The sequence below is a fragment of the Artemia sp. Qi Xiang Cuo genome, chromosome 7 (genome assembly GCF_049724085.1).
Source record: "Artemia sp. Qi Xiang Cuo chromosome 7, ASM4972408v1, whole genome shotgun sequence".
In the NCBI taxonomy this organism is placed as follows: domain Eukaryota; kingdom Metazoa; phylum Arthropoda; class Branchiopoda; order Anostraca; family Artemiidae; genus Artemia; species Artemia sp. Qi Xiang Cuo.
Window position 1 is genome coordinate 52293663 of NC_142800.1, and position 18561 is coordinate 52312223.

Sequence of the window (18561 nt, forward strand, 5' to 3'; positions counted from 1 at the left end):
CTACAAAATGTTGAATTTTCGATTTTTTTTTTCCAGAAGAAAGATCGTGGATGCATGTTTATTCGTGGATATCGTTGGTGACCGCATCATTAAATTAAAAGTTTATTTTTAAGGTACGATAAAGAAAATGCCACGAGAAACTGTTGTTTTCTGACATTTTATGGGAGCAAACTAGGAGTTGCCTCAAAGAGGACCAATTTATTATTAATGAAAAATTCTGAGAAGCTAGTCGATTTATAAGTATCAAAACAACATTTTATGCTTCCCCAGTTTCAGAGGAAGTACTGCCGCTTGGCGACAGTACTGCAATTAACTGCAGTTGCTCACTTTATTTTTTATGCAGTTACGTTTGGTGATGCGCAATTTCCCATCGGCAATCATAAAGGGGAAGGTGAGTCATTGTGTACGTGGGGGTAGATGCCTAAGCGAGCACATTTTAATGCCCAAACTGCGAACTCTCCACGAGCTTTCAGACAAATATAGAAAGAGGTATGAATTAATTATGATTATTCTCTATATAGTATAAAATATTACATTCCCATTCCTACCGACAGAGAAGTGGAAAAGGCGAGGCATGTCATGAGCCCAATCGGGTAATTTCTGGGGGGGAGGGGAATGCTACCAGGAACTTTGCTTATAGCAATTTTAAATATTAATATTTCTCTTATCTTATTTACATGAAATAATTCAATGTGTTTAAACGTTTGTATATAATGCATTTATCGATCCGAGAATCCTATTGTAGAGGTTGTTATGGCTTCAACCAGGCAGAATATCAAAAGTGGCACATAATTCCCATCCTTTTTAACAGTAATGGCCCTCTTCATCCATTCAAATTCTGCAGTAGAAATATTGATAAGGACTTATTGAACAAAAATACTATTCATCGCAAATTTTTAAGTATATTCAAATTGCGTCCAAAATTTAAATTGCAATCCAACATTTTAATTCTTAAGCAGAAAAAATGAAAAAGTAGGAGGGGGGGGGGGCTTTTCAATATCAATTTAATTAATTTACAATTATCGATATGTATACTTTAACAGCAATAATCCAGGGGTTTAAGGGGGGCAGTACCCCAAATTATATCTTGGTTAGGCCTAGGAAAGCAATCAGAAATTCAATTTCCAAAACCGTTTTTTTAAACTGAAAGCAAGGAGCAGTTTAGAAACCTATTTGAAAAGAAATTATTTTTTATAATTGTTTTTTCTATCTCCTCCTTAACTGCTGGCTCTTTGCTCTGAAGTTTGACTCTTTGTCCACATTTTTTAAGAACATTTAGCCTACTGAAACACAAGGGACATTGAATTGAAAAAAAAAAAGGTTTGTCGTAACCCTAAAAAAAAGCTTTGGCTTAATGAATGAGGACTTGAGGAAGGGACAGTCCCTCTTATATCGAGAATAATTTCAGCTCGTTTTGTATTTTAAAGTTGTTGCTTATTTTTAGTTGAAAACTCCTTTCTATTAGTTTAATTACATTTTAAAAAACGGTATAGTCACTTTTAGAAGATTCATTAAGAAGTCATTAAGATAGTCACTAAGAAGTTCATATGGTAAGTTAGGAGAAGCTGGTACTATCACTTGCCCAGTGTTTAGCAGACCCGCAATCTCATTAAATGTCCCCACTACCTCATCGAAAACAAAGGGTGGCATCAGGGAGCTTGGACTTGTTCATGGTGGTGGTGTAACGGTCCGCAATAGAAAATGAAATTGTGATTTGCTTAATCAATCATTCGGTTAGCAGATGCATGCAATGTTATGCAACATAATCATGGTTGCAGCGGTAGCTGCAATCTAGTAAAGAGCGAACCTCGGTTCATGGTAACCGCAAACTAAAAACGTGTTTTTAAAAATAGTAGTTAGCGCAAAAAATTCTTTTTTTATACCAATTTCGGAATAGTAATTATTACTCAGGCTAAACTCACTCATATTTTTTTATCGTGAAAACAAATCTAGCTATTTTTGAAAAAGAGCCTGTAGTCCCTTTAAAATGGAATCAGATGAAGACAAGAACTATACTATTGAAATCGCCATGGCCGAAAAAATTTTACCGGAGATTTACATCCCTCACCACGAAAACTAACGAAGCTCTTTATATGGATGAAATCCGTCTCAATGTCTCCCCCTTTTTTTGCTCTTTACTTTCATGCCAAAAACATTGTATTTTTTCTATTAATCTGTCAAACCAAAAAAAGATTCATGATAAAATTTTGGAAAAGTAGAATCTTGGCATCTCTTTGGTTCTATGCAAAGTAGTTTAGCCAATATTTAAATACAGAAATTAGTCACAGAAAACAAAGACGAAATACACAGAATAACATAGGCTCCCACAAATTTCTCATCTCAAATTTCACTTTCAGTAAATTTGTTATCTCTGCTTTCTATTGAAACAATATAATGTAGTCAAAAGTGTATCCAAGTTGTATCTGTTTCTCTCCCGTTTCTATGGCTGCTGTCTAGAGAAACAACCCAATATAAGCCTACACAGCCTGCACTGTAATTATAGTCACATCTAGTCATAACACTGATAAAACAGTCTCACCTTCTTATTCCAACTCTTGCTGTTCTTTTGCTTTCCTTTTAGCATGAGCGACCATCAATTTTGCTCTACGCATTTGTGTAATGTGCAGTCTTTATGAACAATAAAGTCACATCTAGTAATAACACTGATAAAATAGTCTCACCTTTTTATTCCAACTCTTGCTGTTCTTTTGCTTTCCTTTTAGCATGAGCGACCATCAATTTTGCTCTACGCATTTGTGCAATGTGCAGTCTTTATGAACAATAAAATGATGATGCTGATGGTGGCGTGTCGCTAGCAAAGCGTATTTTGTCGTAATAAAACATTTGTCGTAATGCGTACATAATAAAAAAATATACGAATATAGAAGTTCGTTACGTAAGTTAATTTGTAAGTTATGTCACATCAAAATTTCGAGAAAACCATTTAGCCAAAAAAAAGTAAGTTAGCCAAACAAATTAATGTGCAAATTTCGTTTTAATTATTCATGTACGGTGAGCCAAAATCAAAGCTTCATTAATTCAAAAACGTCCAGAAATTAAATATAAAAAAACAAGCTTTATTTAACTGAAAATAAGGAGCGACATTAAAACTTAAAACGAACAGAAATTATCTTGTATATAAAAGGGGCTGTCCCCTCCTCAACGCCTCACTCTTTACGCTAAAGTTTGACTCTGTCTCAGTCTTAATTAAAAAAACTTTTTTTTAATTAAACCTTTTAATTAAAAAATTTTTTTTTTTAATTAAGACTGAGACAGAGTCAAACTTTTAGCGTAAAGAGCGAGGCGTGTTAAGGGGACAGCCCCTTTCATACACGGAATAATTTCTGTTCTTTTTAAGTTTTAATGCCCCCCCTACTTCTACTAAAGCTAAGACTACTACTATTAACTGTACTCCTACTGCTACTAATATATTAACTGGTGGTACTACTACAACTAATAAACCTAAGGGTATTAAGGCGGAAATTTTGGGCAATATTGTAACTGTGTTGAAATATATCGAAACACACTATGCCCATATAGGTTGCCAAGAAGACCTATCAGCAATGATTTATGACCGGTAGATGGCATATCGTATGTTGAAGGGTATATTGAAAAAAAAGGTGCTATTTGTATACTGCTACTAATGCTTCTGCTGCTACTACAACTATTGCTACGCATAAATACTCAACCTTTCAACAATCCTGAAAAATTTTTGCGTCAGAACTTTGTTTAGATGTTTGTTATGGAAAATGAGAGGAATGGGGGGGGGGGTTGTTTTTCTCAAATCACTTTGACTCTTAAAAAGAACACTATAACTTCCAATTTAAAATCAAATAAGACCCATCTGAATTTAAATACGACCACCCATTTCAAAAAAACCTTATATGCCCCCAGGGCATAACTTAAAGCCCCTGTCCCAGGGCTCTGGGGGGTTGTGCCAACCCTGGAAGCATTGTCATATATTATCTGGGCTATTTAAACAAAATTACCATCGTACAATTTTAATTAGATGAATTTGGTGAAAAGAGGGGCAGTTGGGTGGGGGGGGGGGGTGCTACTTGACGTTCCAATTTCGACCAAATGGGCCACCTCTAAAGCTTACACAACCATCCTTTCCATAAGAACCTTAAATGCCCCAGCGACATAACTTACAATCCTCCTCGTCAGGCTTGTGGTTTGTACCAACCTCAAAAGCCTTGTTATATGATATTTGTACTACTTTGAATAAAATTACTGTCTCAAAATATATATTGGTTACATCTAAGGAAAACATGAAGTGTTTGTGTGTGTAGGGGAAGGGTGCGGGGTAGCCGCACTGATCACTTTGATTCTTAAAAAGGGCATTAGAACTTATGATTACCAATCCAATGAGTCCCCTCCAAAGCATATACGACCACCCCTTTTATAAGAACTTTATATGCCCCAAGGGCATAACTTACAATCCTTTTCTTGAGAGCTGTGGGGGGGGGGGGGGGGTTGTCTTCCTCACAGACATAATTTCCAAAACCTTCAACTACGATGAATAAAGTTGTTATCTCCAAATTTTGATTGGAAATGTTAAGGCAAATGCTGAGCGTAGAGGGGGGTGGGGGCTGTTTGCTCTCAAATCAATTTGACTCATAAAAAGGCCCTAAAACTTTCAATTTCAAATTAAATAAGCCCCATCTGATGTTTATACGACCGCCCATTCCATAAAAACCTTATATGCCCTCATACAATAAATTAGAACCCTGTCCCCAGGGCGCTGGGGGTTGTGTCATCCCTAGAACCATTATTATATGTTCTTTGGACTATTTTGGAGAAAAAGCTATCTCATAATTTCAATCAGATGGGTTTGGTGAAATGAGGAGTAGTAGAAGAGGGTGGGGGGGGGGGGCTAAATGCTGTCGATCACTTTTGACGCTTAAAAAGTAACTAGAACTTGCAATTTTCAACCAAATGAGCCTCTTCTAAAGTTAAACAGCCACCCCTTCCATAGAAACCTTAAATACACCCTGGCAATAACTTACAACCATTGCCCCTAATCTCGGGGTTTTTTTTCAACCCCAAAAACCATGTTATATGATATTTAGACTATTTTGAAAAGAATGGCTATCTCAAAATTTCTATTAGATGCATTTCGGGACAATACGACGTCTGTGTGTGTGTGTGTGGGGGAACCCTTGCGATGAGGGCTGTGCGGGAGTGTCATCCTCAAAGACATCATTTCCGAACCTTTCAACTACGTCAAACAAAATGGCTATCTCAAAATTTTGATTGGATGTGTTTGGGGAAATGGTGGGCGTGGAAGGAGGGTTAGTTACTCTCCAATCACTGTCGACTATTAAAAAGGGTAGCCCTTTATCATTTCAATCGAATGAGCCCTTTTTGAAGTTTCTTCGACGACATTTTCTATAAAAACCTTATATTTCCCCCCAGGGCATAACTTACAACCCTTACCATGAGGGCTGTGGGGGGAGTGTCATCCTCAAAGACGTAATTTCCAAACCTTTCAACTACGTCGTACAAAATGGCTATCTCAAAATTTTGATTGGATGTGTTTGAGAGAATGGTGAGCGTGAGGAGGGTTAGTTGCCCTCCATCACTTTCGACTATTAAATCAGGCACTAGCCCTTTGAAATTTCAATTGAATGAGCCCTTTTTGAAGTTTCTACGACAACACTTTCTATTAAAACCTTATATCCTCTCAGGCCATAACTTACAACCGATGCCCTGAGGGGTGTGTCATCCTCAAAGATATAATTTCCGGACCTTTCAAGTACGTAGAACAAAATGGCTATCCCAAGATTTTGACTGAATGTGTTTGGGGAAATAGTGGGCGTGAGAGGGGGGTTGGTTGCCCTTCAATCACTTTCGACTATTAAAAATGGCAATTGCCCTTTCAATAACAAACACCGACATATTTAACGTCTTCACACTCTGTACCTACGAAAATTAAATAATCTTCAAAGTAGTTTGTTCAAAGTAAAGTATTGAAACAAAGATTAGGAAAATCAAATGAGAATTTCTAGTGTTGGGCATTACTGAGAAAGGCTTTAAGTGTTTAATATTACTGAGTAATACTGATATTGTTAATTCAATTTTGGATATCAAAAACGTCAAAGAGCGTCATTCATCCCTGCTATCATCATTCATTTACCTTTATTTGCAGATGCGCATGAAAGCAGCGTTGATTTTACTTCTATCAATACTAGCATATTTTCAAGGCGCATCTAGCTTCCCATCAATATGGAGAAAAAAGCAGAGACGAAGACCGATGATCAATACTCCTTCTCAACAGAACCGAAACAGAGATTCTATCATTTCGTTCCTACGAAATGCTGGATTTGTCTACAACAGGGGAAGACTTCCACCATTAGTTCCTTCAATGTCTCCTCAACGGAACAAAAAGAGAGATTACATCATTGCATTTGTACCAAAAATTGGATTTGTCTACAATAGTGGTAAATTTTTACCATTAGTTTAAAGCTAAATTTTGTTATGTGTACAACATTTGCACAAATTATGGCTTGCTTTATATGTTTTCTTATGCAACTCTTTTCAGATATTTTAAAGCAGTACAAGCAGTTCCTTACCGATAAACTTATAAACAGAAAACCCACAGTGAAGTCTTAGGGTGTACCAGAGGATTATTCCAAGGGGAAGGGGGAATCCTTTGGATTCATCACAAGGGAAATCCGTCTTGAATCTTCCTGTATGTGCAAGTGTGCGTACAAATAATTTTACCAGAAAAGTTTGCTGTGCTGAAGTTTCGTTTTTTCTAATCGGCGTTTTTCAGCTCTGTGGTAAAAGCCCACTAGTGTGGCTGTCGTAATAAAAAAAGAAAATATGCAATTTTACAAGCTTTTTAGGACAGCCTAGAAATGAAAAACACTCATCTGAAATCCGTATCCTTTCTGTTTATCATCGATAGTTTTTAGAACCAATTTTAGCTCTCCCTGTGTGCATTGATTTCGGATAATGCTAATTTATTTTAAAGTATAAAACCAATTACTTTGCCATTCTCCTGGTAGCCTTTTTGCAAACTGTTTTTTTTTTGTGATATCATACATGAATCCCCATAGCTAGCTTGATAATAAGTCTACCTTAGGACTTAAATAACTGTGTCTACTTCAGAAGGTAAAAAAAGGAATCACAATCCTTTGTTTTCACTAATCGTTTAAACATTGCATTCGTAACCCTTGAAGTATGCAATACCATCAACACCAATCACCTGCAAGTCTTGCCAAAGCTGCTTCTTTTTCTCGTCAGAAATATAATCAGACAGACGGAGAAAATCCTGCTTCTTTAATTTTAAAGCCCCTCTCGGAGGTTCGACAGCTGCTGCTTCTGGCAAACATTTGGTATGTTTAGCTTTTTCTTGGAATAAAAAAAAAAGACTACCACAGACTTTGATCGAGGTCGTACTTATAAAGTGGGTCAGCGCGACCCTTCTCGAGAGTAATCTTGACAATAGGACGGATTCCTGTTCTTCTTTTTAGCGGCTTCTCATTTTTCCACAGTTAAAAGTCTTTCGTCTCAAGACTTTGACCGTCGTGTAGTTTCTAGAGTTTTTTTTTTTCATAAATGTAATGAGATCCCGCAAGTGTCCTACAGCATCAGCATTCCTTGTCTTTTTCTCTGTACATCCACAAATAGAATCACCTGTCATATGAGCGGGGATCTTCGTCAAGAATTTGAAAGTGATCAGTTCAGGCATCCGGATTCGGTTTACTATGTGAAAAAAAAAAAAAAAAAAAACCCGAAGAGAGTCCAAACCTAATTTTGAGCCGAGTCGTTGTCATACCAGAAGATAATATTATTTACCTCACGGAGCTCGCTAAACCATAAATTGCCGAGGCAACGCCATCAGCAGTCTTTCTATAGACATATTCGTTCTAAACTACGTGATACGCTACCTCAGGCCCCTTTCCCGTTTTTACAGGCACGAAAGCCTCATTGAAAAAAAAAACAACAACAAAAAAAACGCGACTAGTACAATAGGATAATTGTTTTGATCATGGCAGTTAGTAATAAAAAAATTTGTAATTCACAACATTAGGATGCTCTTTCTTGGCCATGCGGATGTTATGAGTAATTTTTCAACTCTGTGCTTTCAATGTCATCTGCTAATGATTTTTATACGACTTTCCTATCCTTTTCCCAGCTTTCCATAACCCCCTTAACAGGTTCTCTCGCCAATAGAGACGGACGCCATGAGTTCAAAGCCCAGAACATTGAGTGAAAAAGGAGACATGTGTTTGAGCATAGATCTACTTTGGGTCCTTGCGGTTTACCAGCTTGACTGAAAAATCTTTCTTCTGTATCACCGCAACAGTGATAGATAGAAAATATCTGACTGTACCGACATATTCCTCAAGCCAAGTTTACCTAGGCTATGTATGTAACCCAATTCAATTTTGAACTGAACCCTATTCAATCTGTTTTACTGGGCGCATTGAGTAGGCCAAGGATTACTCAAACCCCCCTACCTACTTAATTTACCAGAAAGGCAGGTATGTTGGATCTGATCTGAAGTGGAATCCCATCAAGATTTGAATAGATATTACTAGAGGGATAAAGGGGGCTCGTGACCCCTTTATCATCCCCCGTCAACCATTTAGCAGAAAGGTAGGCACGCTGCATCTTTTTTGAACGGAATCATAAGAAGATTTTCAGTATGTGTGATTAAAGGATAAATGCTGGTCCTCAACACATCTTCCTTCAAGCCACCGCCAGCTTTTTGGTAGAAAGCTTGGCATTTTGCAACTTGTTTAAACCGGAATCCTGGAAGAATTTTTTTTTATCTCTACCAGCGGAAGAGCAAGGTAGGCATGTGGTCTCTGTAATGCCCTTCCTCAAAATTTAATTGAAAGGTAAGACGTATGGTACCCAGTAAGATAATAAGATATCAAATTTCTACGAATGGAGAAAAAGTAGGTAAGTGGTAAATCCAACATCCCCTCTTCCTAACGACAATATTTTGGGTGAAAGGTTAGATACTGCTCTACTCAAACACCACCGACATTTCAGGTAAAATTAGGCAAATTGTACCTTGTTTAACAGGAATCGAACAAGAATTTTTAATCTATGTAATCTGAATTTTATGATTGGAGGACAAAAACTTTTCTGACCAAAACTTTTAAGTAGAAAGGTGCTCGTAATATAATTCCTTGTGTGAACAGGAATAATACGAAGAACTTTCATTTATATGGTAAGAGACACACAGTGGGCATGTAGCCCCTTCAACGACACCTTCAATATCAGCTTTTCAGCAGAAAGTTAATACTTAAAAGAAAACAACGCGGAGAATCAGTATGTCAATGGATAATCTATAGCAATCTAATTCATTTTCTTAATTCAGTTGATAATCGTCATATCCTTCTGCTTTTCAATCCACATATTTGACTTTTATGTCAATATATGGGTAAATGTAAGAGGTTTCGCTTTCATTTGGCAGTGAACAAGCGGCAAAATATAAGGAACAGTACACTTTTGCAATAAAAAAAAAAAAAAAAAAAAAATATCTTTCCTTATACAGGCAATCAGAAATATTTTCAAGTTGAAGGGCTTTTAGAATAAAATATTGAAATTTAGCTTGTATTAAAATGTTTTCGCCAAGGACGTCAAGATTATTCTTTGAAGCAATCTTGAGAGACTTCTGAACTCTGTTTGCGGTCATGATCATTGAATCCGGACTTAAGGTTGCTTTCTCCTTAGGGAGAATGCAGCTATCTAATACCCATTTGTGAGCAGGTTCATAAAAACTTCGAAGGATAGAGGACATTTTCACGACATGGAATTTTTTAGATAGTCTTTCTGGTTGGAGCCAGAAATAAAATCTAGAATTCAAAGTGACAAGTAAAGCGATTAAAAAAAAATAAAATTTCAATGGTACAATTAACTTCTATCAGACACCGAACGACATTTTTTTTTTTTTTTTTTTTTTTTTTTTAAGGCTGGCCCAATTTAAATGAGGCTTAAGAGGAAATGTAAATTCAGTTGAATATTTGCTTCTTTATTAGATAAATGACCAATATCTGCTTCTTTTCCTCTTTTATTTCTCAGGAAAATTTTATGCCTTGAAAGAGAACAACAGTTATACTTAAAGGTAAGAATATGAATGAATGAATTATACTAGCAGAATAAAAACGAGATTTTTCGCCTTATCTATTTCTGCCAAAGAAACTGCACAAACTATGGCCCGTCAAAGACTACTCCAACAATTGTACTGACTGAAACTACTACCCAAAAGGGAAATTCCCACTCCCAAAAATAGTGCACTGAGCAAATACCCAAGTAGCCATCACCTTGAGCCAGAACAGATGATTATAAAGCTGACTATGAACATAATTTGAAATACTGACGAAGATGTAGTTTTAACCTTTTTTCAGCAAAATAATTTAATGAAAAAGCACATTGCTACAAATATAAAACAATACCTTGGAGCCTATTGTATTTTAAGCAAAAATTTTTCAATCCAAATCCAACTAAAGATTTTTCAACGGGTAATTTTCAGGCTCATGTGGCAGGTATCAACCAAGGGTATTGCAGTATCCACCCCGGTTTCAGATATGTGCTTAGGATAACAAAGGTAGCTACCTAAACGCTTTTTCAGGTTATCAACATTTTAAGAAAGTCGCATCTAATCAAGATAAGCTTTGTTTTAATAGATAATGCTGAATCCTTTCTAAGTGAGGTGTAGCTGTTGAATCAGAAAGGATTGACTGATTCTAAGACAGCTAAGATACATTCTAAGTAAGGTTTCTGCGGTCAGAAATGGGGTCAACTGAGTTTATGACATTTATAAAACGAAAAATTACTTACTTAAAATAAGATAAAAAAAAACAAGAATAAAGCCTAAAACAAGAAAACGAGAGAAAAGCTACGTATTCTACATAGTAGCCTACAGACTGTGCTATTATGCAAAGTTGCTTAATATATATTTGTCTTGTGCGAAAATGGTTTGATTTGTTTGTTCCTTAAATACACACAAACCTAGAAGAATGACCAAAGACGAGCTGCCATTCACCTCAATCACAAGCTGTAGGATGCCATACATGACGCCCATTTAAATATCACGTTAATGTCCTTTCCCCTTTCGTATAAATTCGCTTTTTTCCTTCTCTGTTACTTGGCTTCATTTCAGCTCCTTTAATTTTGCTAATTGCATTAAACTTTCGTCTGAACCTTCTGCAAGCACAAGTCATAGATTTTATAAGGCTTATATATACATATTTCGTTCAGTCAGACCACGCGTCTTCCTTGCCATGTCTGAATTGGATGATTTAAAATCAACATAGTCATTTACTGTTTTCCCCAATCAGTAGCCTCATTTCCTTTCATCAGTTAATCCCTCTCTTTGATCGAAGCTTTCTTTACATTGAGTTATAGAAATTTTTGTCAGGTTCTTGTCAACTATGGTCTAATAATTAAAAGCGAGTATTTTCTACAATTCTTTTTGTGCTTAAGAAGCAAAAGTAATCGAAGAGATCATATATATAGGAAGTGGGCTTCTATTCCAAGACCACACTGAGTAAACATGAAGTAAAAAAAATGAGAAAAAATGTCAGCTAGTGTGAAAAAAAATCACAAGTGTGATTATTCCTTAGCCCAAGATAAATTAAGGAAGTTGTCAGAGCTGATTGCTTCAGAATCCCTCTCTGCCAGAGAGTGGAGGGAATATCAGTGTTAGTGTTCTTTTGCCAATGCATGGCCGGGCGATTATAGGCTAAGGATGTTAGTGAATAAAAAAAAAAGATTGTTAGACGAGTTGGGCTTCCTTCGCTAGGGCTCTAATATAGTTTTACAGTGATATATGCTGGAGTGGGGTCTCTTCACTCCCAATATTAGCGGCAGCAATTCGAACTTACGTTTTCCAAAGAATTGCACTAAATTTAGCGTATAAAAGAGTAGTCCATAAATACTGCCAAAACACCCACAAATTTAAAACCATTTTTTATCTAGGAATTGATGGCACAACTTCCACAAACATAATGCATATAGTGACTTTTGACTTAGTTGAAAATTCCTTGTAAGTTTCTATTTTAATAGTTTTAGTCGTTCCTGAGACATTGCACAAGCCCTCTTTTACATTATAAAACATATATTTAAATAACTGACAATTTACATTATTTACGGTCCCTTCCCCAGGGTCTGTGGGGGTGGGATGGGCAGCAAAAAAGAGCAAGTGAGGAGGGCTCCAATCGCTTTTGACTCTTAAAAACAGAACAAAAACTTTTAATTTCCAATCGAATAGGTGCCCTCTGAAGTTTCTACACCCCCCCCCATGTGAAGTGGCTCTCGTAAAACAATAAAATAAATAAAATTAATAAACTGCGCCGGGACCTATTTTGATATTGTTGGTATTATATGCAGTTTTGTTTTGTTAGCATTATATGGAGATCTGTATGTTATTTTTTTTTTGTGACCCATTTGTTAATAATAATAATAATAATAATAATAATAATAATAAAAAAAAAAAAAAAAAAAAAAAAAAAAAAAAAAACACGCTGAAGCCTTGTAACTCTTTGCTACAGTGAAAGCTAGAGCTTTGCCTCCGATCGGGCAATTGATAGTTTACTCGTCCTGCCCCTTGTCTCAAAAACGCCCTAAAAACGACATTGTACAACATACTGGGATCAAACCCTCTGTCATATGTACCTGAATTATTCCATACGAATTCGGAAAAGGTCTCTGAGCAACATGAGATACTATGAAATTGGCAGGCCAGGATTTACCAATAAGTCCATTACGCCAGGGCCTAGGGGCACAATGAATTTGTACTGAGTGATTTTTTTCTAAACAAAACTGGACCGCTGTGGTTTATCGTCAAGGTCCCAGATGCACTCTGCCGCCGTGCTGCCTACTCACAGAAAAGTGATTTTAAAGCAACACAGGGATTCCATGGCCACTTATAAACTGTCAGATGTCTTCCGAGAACGGCAGCTGAGAGTACGGTATAACCTCTCTCTTTCATTGATTTCGGCTCATCAGTTGCGTTCTGTTTAGTGCTTCCACTATCCCCCAAATTTTAGGGGGTTTCCCCAAAAATTTTGCAAAAAACGGAGCAGCAAAAACACTTGGGCCTAGAAGCGTCAAAGCCTTAAATTCAGCCCCAGAAATTAGCCTCTACGAATAATTTTCAGCGTTCAATGGCATAATATATTTTATTGCTACTCGGCATTAACACTTATTTCTAGGGAATATCCAAGTGAATGTGTAAAGTACAGATCCACTCAAGCGCCTTCTGGGTAATATCCAAATAACTGCAAATAAAAGGGTTTGGTCGGATTTGAGTCTCACATTAACTGCATTGAAATTTTCTTGTCAATAAAAATGAAATGCGCAATAAGATTTATCATGAACACTAACCCAAGTCTCGTTGCCGCAGAATTTTCTCAGTGCAACCTGAATCTCCAAAAATAATTAACATTCAACGAAAGGCTTTGCATACATTATTAATGAAAAGAGTCTTAAGATCGGAAAGGAAGAGTGAAACTTTTCCAAGGGAGGGGGAAGACTCAAGTTGACACAAACATCATTTTGCTCTATTTCATGGAAGTTTTCTCTTTTCAGTGATGTATTCCATGCGTTTTTGGGTCTTGTGTTATAATCCCCCCCCAACTTGCTGTGCCTGGTGGCCTACATACACTAAAAAGGCTTCAAAAAAAGAGAGCGTAACCATTGAAAACAAGCTATATCGAAGATAACATTAAACAAGAGACAAGCAACTGAGGATGTAATGAAATTTTTTACAGCAACAAATCCCAAAAAAAGAGCACAAAAAGATTAAACAAAACATTATTAATTTATTCTTCAACAGACAAGTTCAATGGGCTACCTTACAACACGGCTATTTTTTAAACTACCTTAAAAATATGACTCTAATCAGAAATTAAATAGACCAATTTTTTTTTACAAAGGGATTGATTTTAGTGTTTGGGGCCAGAAGGTGAAACAGAGTAATTAGGTAGTACCGGATGCACCCCAGGCGGAGGAATTGCCAGGTGTTCAGCGAATGGCAGACTCGCTGTAGATACATTTGTACAGCTGGGCCCTGAGACTGACTGCATTTTGCTTGTCGATTCAATAACATCAAGCCAAAGTTTAGCACGACGCGATGGCGAAACCTCGCTAAAAAGAGAATAATTATATTCATTAGGATTTTTGAACAGACAAAAAACCGAAAAGTGTTCAGTCCTTTTGATAGTTTTTTTTTTTTTTTTTTTTTTTACAGCAAACCAGCAATGAATTGGTTAGCAAAACAAATTATTGAAAAATCCGTTTTAGGCCAATATTCATCATCATTTTACAGTAACTGGATTACCTCTTTTGTAACTATGACAACACATGACCGACTGAAGACGTGCATGAATACTGAAAACACGAAGTTATATATTCATTACTTGAATTATTGATCATGAATATACAGAAACAACAATTACAAAAGTAAGCAGTGCTTCAAATATGTCTCTAAAGTAATTCACAAGTGTGGTATCACAAGCCATTCAGGATCTTATGGAAAAAAAGGTTGAGTACCTCTGCTTTAGGAATACTCAACCTCAACGGTCAACACAGCTTCCCTTACTGCAGATATATCCTAGTTAATCACAAATTAAGAGACTAAGATTCAGTTAAAGGTTACCTAGTTTAATGTGTGCCGTAATTAAATTAAAAAGAAGTTTCTTTCAAATGTAATAAAGAAGCGACATCAAAAGTAAATACACACAGAGACTATATGCCCCCCCCCGGTGGAGCTAATTTACCCTTACTCCCCTCCGGTGGAGCTATTTTACCCTTACCCCCCCCCCCACGCTGGAGTTAAATTATTCTTTGCAGGGATATATCAAAAAGGGATTTGCTTTTAAATATGGATTGAATTCTATTCATGATGGGGCAACCTCTCAAGTGTTATTCCTTCGACCATGTGTTTGCTCTTTTTTTAAAACGAGAAATCGTTTTTTTTTCATTTGAAGGTCTTGGTGTTATATAACCTTGCATTCTATTTATTCCTGCATGAAACTGACCCACAAAGTTCAACTCTCCATCAGCTAGACGTATCCAAACCGACAGCCGGTCAAAACCATCAGCTAGTGACCTCAAAACAGATAATATGGACTACGATTTAAATTAAAAATTATTTTTAAATCCTGACTAATGAAGAGTAGTGTAGCAGAAGTTTGGTAGGAGTCTATAGATTATTTAGGATATATTTATAGGCCAATTTAAGGTTATACAGCCGACCAATATAGGTATCATATGTAAAAACAAAATTGAATTTGATGGTATACCTTATGAATAGGGATGTTCAGACCCCCTCCCTCGAAAAACAATTTTTGTAAATCTTTGACTACCAACCTACAGTTACAAATAAGATTGGCATTCTTTTAAGTACCCAAGACGTAAAAACAAAAACACTTTTTGTCCCCTTATCTCATCTTAGGTTCACTGAAACGAGAAATTGCGGTTTTATAATATTTTGTTGTTAATTTTTGTTTAAAAATTATGGAGATTTTAGGGCAATATCATAATTCCTTCAGAGTTGCCAGATTGAAAAATGAAAACAATTGAGCAAAACGGTACTTGTATGATAAACACCCTACCGCTCATTCATTGACACATTATAAAAACCAATTTTTTTTCGTTAGTTTCTTTCAGCTCAGCGTGAGACAAGACAAAGAGAAGTGACAAAATAGATGGAAAATATTTAATTTGGGCAATGTATTTGCACATTCGGGGGGTGGGGTAAAGTATTTGGACATTTTGAAGTTAGAAAACAATTCTTTCTACATAATATGCAGAATAATTGTGCCTAACACGTTAGGCATACCCCCCCCCCCTAATGTGCAAATAAATATCCCAAATTTGTTTCTAAAGTATTATTTTTTTTATCTTACTTTGGTATATTTCAATAGGATTGAGTGTCAGAGAAACATATTAGAAGAACATTAGGTAGGGCGCATATTATACAGATACCAGCAAAACTAATTAGCGACACCTGACAAGGCTTTTCGTCCATACAAATTCAAACGTTAACAATTTGATGATTCCCGAAGACAACTAGACGTTCAAAGGAAGACGTTCTAAAGCTGTTTGGTGCCATATGGCACAAGGCCGTATCCAGGGGGGCGGGGGTACCCGGTTTAATCTCCCCCCCAAAAATTTTTTTTGACCGAGTCGAAAATTAGTCTAAAAAATACTTGTAAAGACAAAACCTTAGGATGTTAGACAAAGTCCACGGGAAAAAAAATTGGGTACCCCCCCCCCCCCGAACAAAAATCCTAGACCCGCTCTTGATATGGCATTAGCTGTCTTTAGACATATGACGTTCAAAGGAAGGCTAAACTTCTAAAGCTGTTTGGTGCCATATGGCATTAGCTTAGTTTTCGCTGCTTTTTCATCTGCCTTTCTTTTTTTTCACATTGGCTCCTACTACTAGACCCCGACACCGCGTCGATTTACCGGTCAGCGCACCGCCGATGAAAGACGCGCCGGCGTAGGCAAAAATTTTTGTGACACCCTGGCATGCCACCGGTACCATCGACGCGGCGGCGCGCTGCCGGTCTCTCTATATTTAACCTTATATTTTTGCAATAATTTATTGATTTCGGTGTGCTAAATAAGCTAGAGTCCTAGGAAAACTTTACGAACGTCTACTGATATTGATTTTTACCCATAAAATGGGAATATGAGCTTACAGAGGAGGCAGTGGCGTATTTAAGGGGGTAGACTCAGAAATTTGGCTAGATCGTCTTAAAGAGCTAGTTCTCCCACTTGCAGCAGTCCTCTTGATTTCTTGCACCATAGTTTGACAATTTATTTGAATTGGGTCACAGCAATAAAGGTTTTGCCCTTTACATATATTATTTTACTTTTATACAGCTATTAAGATTATCCACTATTAAGATCTATTCCACTTCATGCCGTTCATTCCATCCCTGTACTTTAGTTTCCAGCGTACTTCAGAGCAAAATTTTCGGTTTTTTTTTTATATTAATCTTGGGATTAAGGGTTATCGGTTTCCGTCTATCAAGTGACTCAGTATGCCGCGAAGCCGCAAAACATTTGAAATTTAGAGGGTTACAAAGTGTTCTTTTCTGTAAAATTTTTCTCCCTTTATAAAACGACCTCACGCTGTCATGTTTTAACAAAAGATATAAACTGCTTGGATCGATAGTATTGAAAAGCCTCGAAATTTTTGATTTGTTTCTAACTTCTCATACTGAAAACTGGGGAAGGATAATACCTTCAATCATTATTTTTGTTTTAAGACGCACATGAAAACTTTAGCTCAGATTCTAAGCTAAGAATATTCCTAAGAGGGCCGTGAGTTGAAAGTATGTTCTTGAAGCCTTGCAACCAAGACCAAACTTTGTTTATTTTATTTTATAACTCACTATTGAGCTTTGATAAAAAAAAAAGATGAAAAATAAAACAGGTCAATCCAATGCAAAAGCAGTAAACAAATAACTTACTATAGGTCAGAACCAGATTTTAATTTCTTAGTTTAAATTGGGTCGATTTGGCGAAACTACGAAAATACAAAGTTAACGCATTTCGCATTTTACCATATTTGTTCCAGAAAATTTATTTGGATTTCAAAAAGAAAAGAGGAATAAGATTAAAATTTAGTGCGAGATTCGACTAAATCCTCAGATTTTTTCAAATTTGCGGAACGATTATAAATTTTGATTCTGCTTTAACTACATTTAAAAAACTAGACACGTCGCTACGAGATTTCTTTCGCAGGATTTACAGATTGTTCTACTGAATTGTGTGTCTTCTCTATCGGATCTCGGAATTTGTATCAACATTGGATTGAAATTTGCTATAAGTTTCTGCTATGGCTTAGCTGAGATTGTGCTTTAGCTACTCCGTTATTTTCTCAGATTCAGTATTGCTTGTCCAAATTGTCTGTTTTTTTTGTCCAAATTTTACAGAATTTCAAAAATTTTGGGTTTCTGTCCCCTCCCTTCATTGCGACGCCCCTGTCTCCTAGAATGGATATAGAAAACATCATCCACTTTCTACTATATACTATATATGCATTGCGGCTTCCATTGCTCAAATTTTGTCCTATTTAGGGTCTCCAAACTGGGTTTAAGTTAAACACAATAAGGTATTTACAAGACATTGTTGTTTTCTTTCCTCTTCCCCCGAATAAACTGGGCCCTTAGCTTCTTCTGTGTTTTGCAGGACACGAAAAAACAAAATGTCCTTCGTTATTGTGATTTGCGACACACTTGGGTTAAAAGGTTTGATACTGTGATAACTGGTATTCAGTGACTACAACGACAGCTATCATGAAAACACAGACAAGGAGGGGAGCGAACACTACCATTTATTGAAAAGCAAGAGATTAAAAAGTCTTAAAAAAGACTCTTGATCCTATAGATTTTTGAGGGTTGTTGTGTCGCGTTGTCATTATGTAATATGTATCCTCGGAATTCTAAATAGCTTTAACAGACTCGTCTGTTCATTCGCATCACTTGGGGGTGTTTTGAAAAGATTTGAAACTCCTTCCCAATAAGACAACTCGGCGTCAGTCGGTGAAGTTCCGCATGAGAAAAATCTTCGGCG

At 36.5% G+C, this 18561-nt stretch overlaps 2 protein-coding genes across 2 annotated transcripts in view; one reads left to right on the top strand and one right to left on the bottom strand.

Moving 5' to 3' along the window:
- The window catches only part of LOC148950408 (uncharacterized), a 65842-nt gene extending 59095 nt beyond the window's left edge, over nt 1–6747 (top strand). The window contains exon 2 of the mRNA XM_089091591.1: nt 6152–6747. Within this exon, the coding sequence (XP_088947717.1) occupies nt 6152–6466 (315 nt within the window). The 3' untranslated portion in view covers nt 6467–6747. The remainder of the gene's footprint in view (nt 1–6151) is intronic.
- Nucleotides 6748–13706: 6959 nt separating this feature from the next.
- The window catches only part of LOC148950410 (uncharacterized), a 73387-nt gene continuing 68532 nt past the window's right edge, over nt 13707–18561 (bottom strand). The window contains exon 7 of the mRNA XM_089092389.1: nt 13707–14115. Within this exon, the coding sequence (XP_088948515.1) occupies nt 13914–14115 (202 nt within the window). The 3' untranslated portion in view covers nt 13707–13913. The remainder of the gene's footprint in view (nt 14116–18561) is intronic.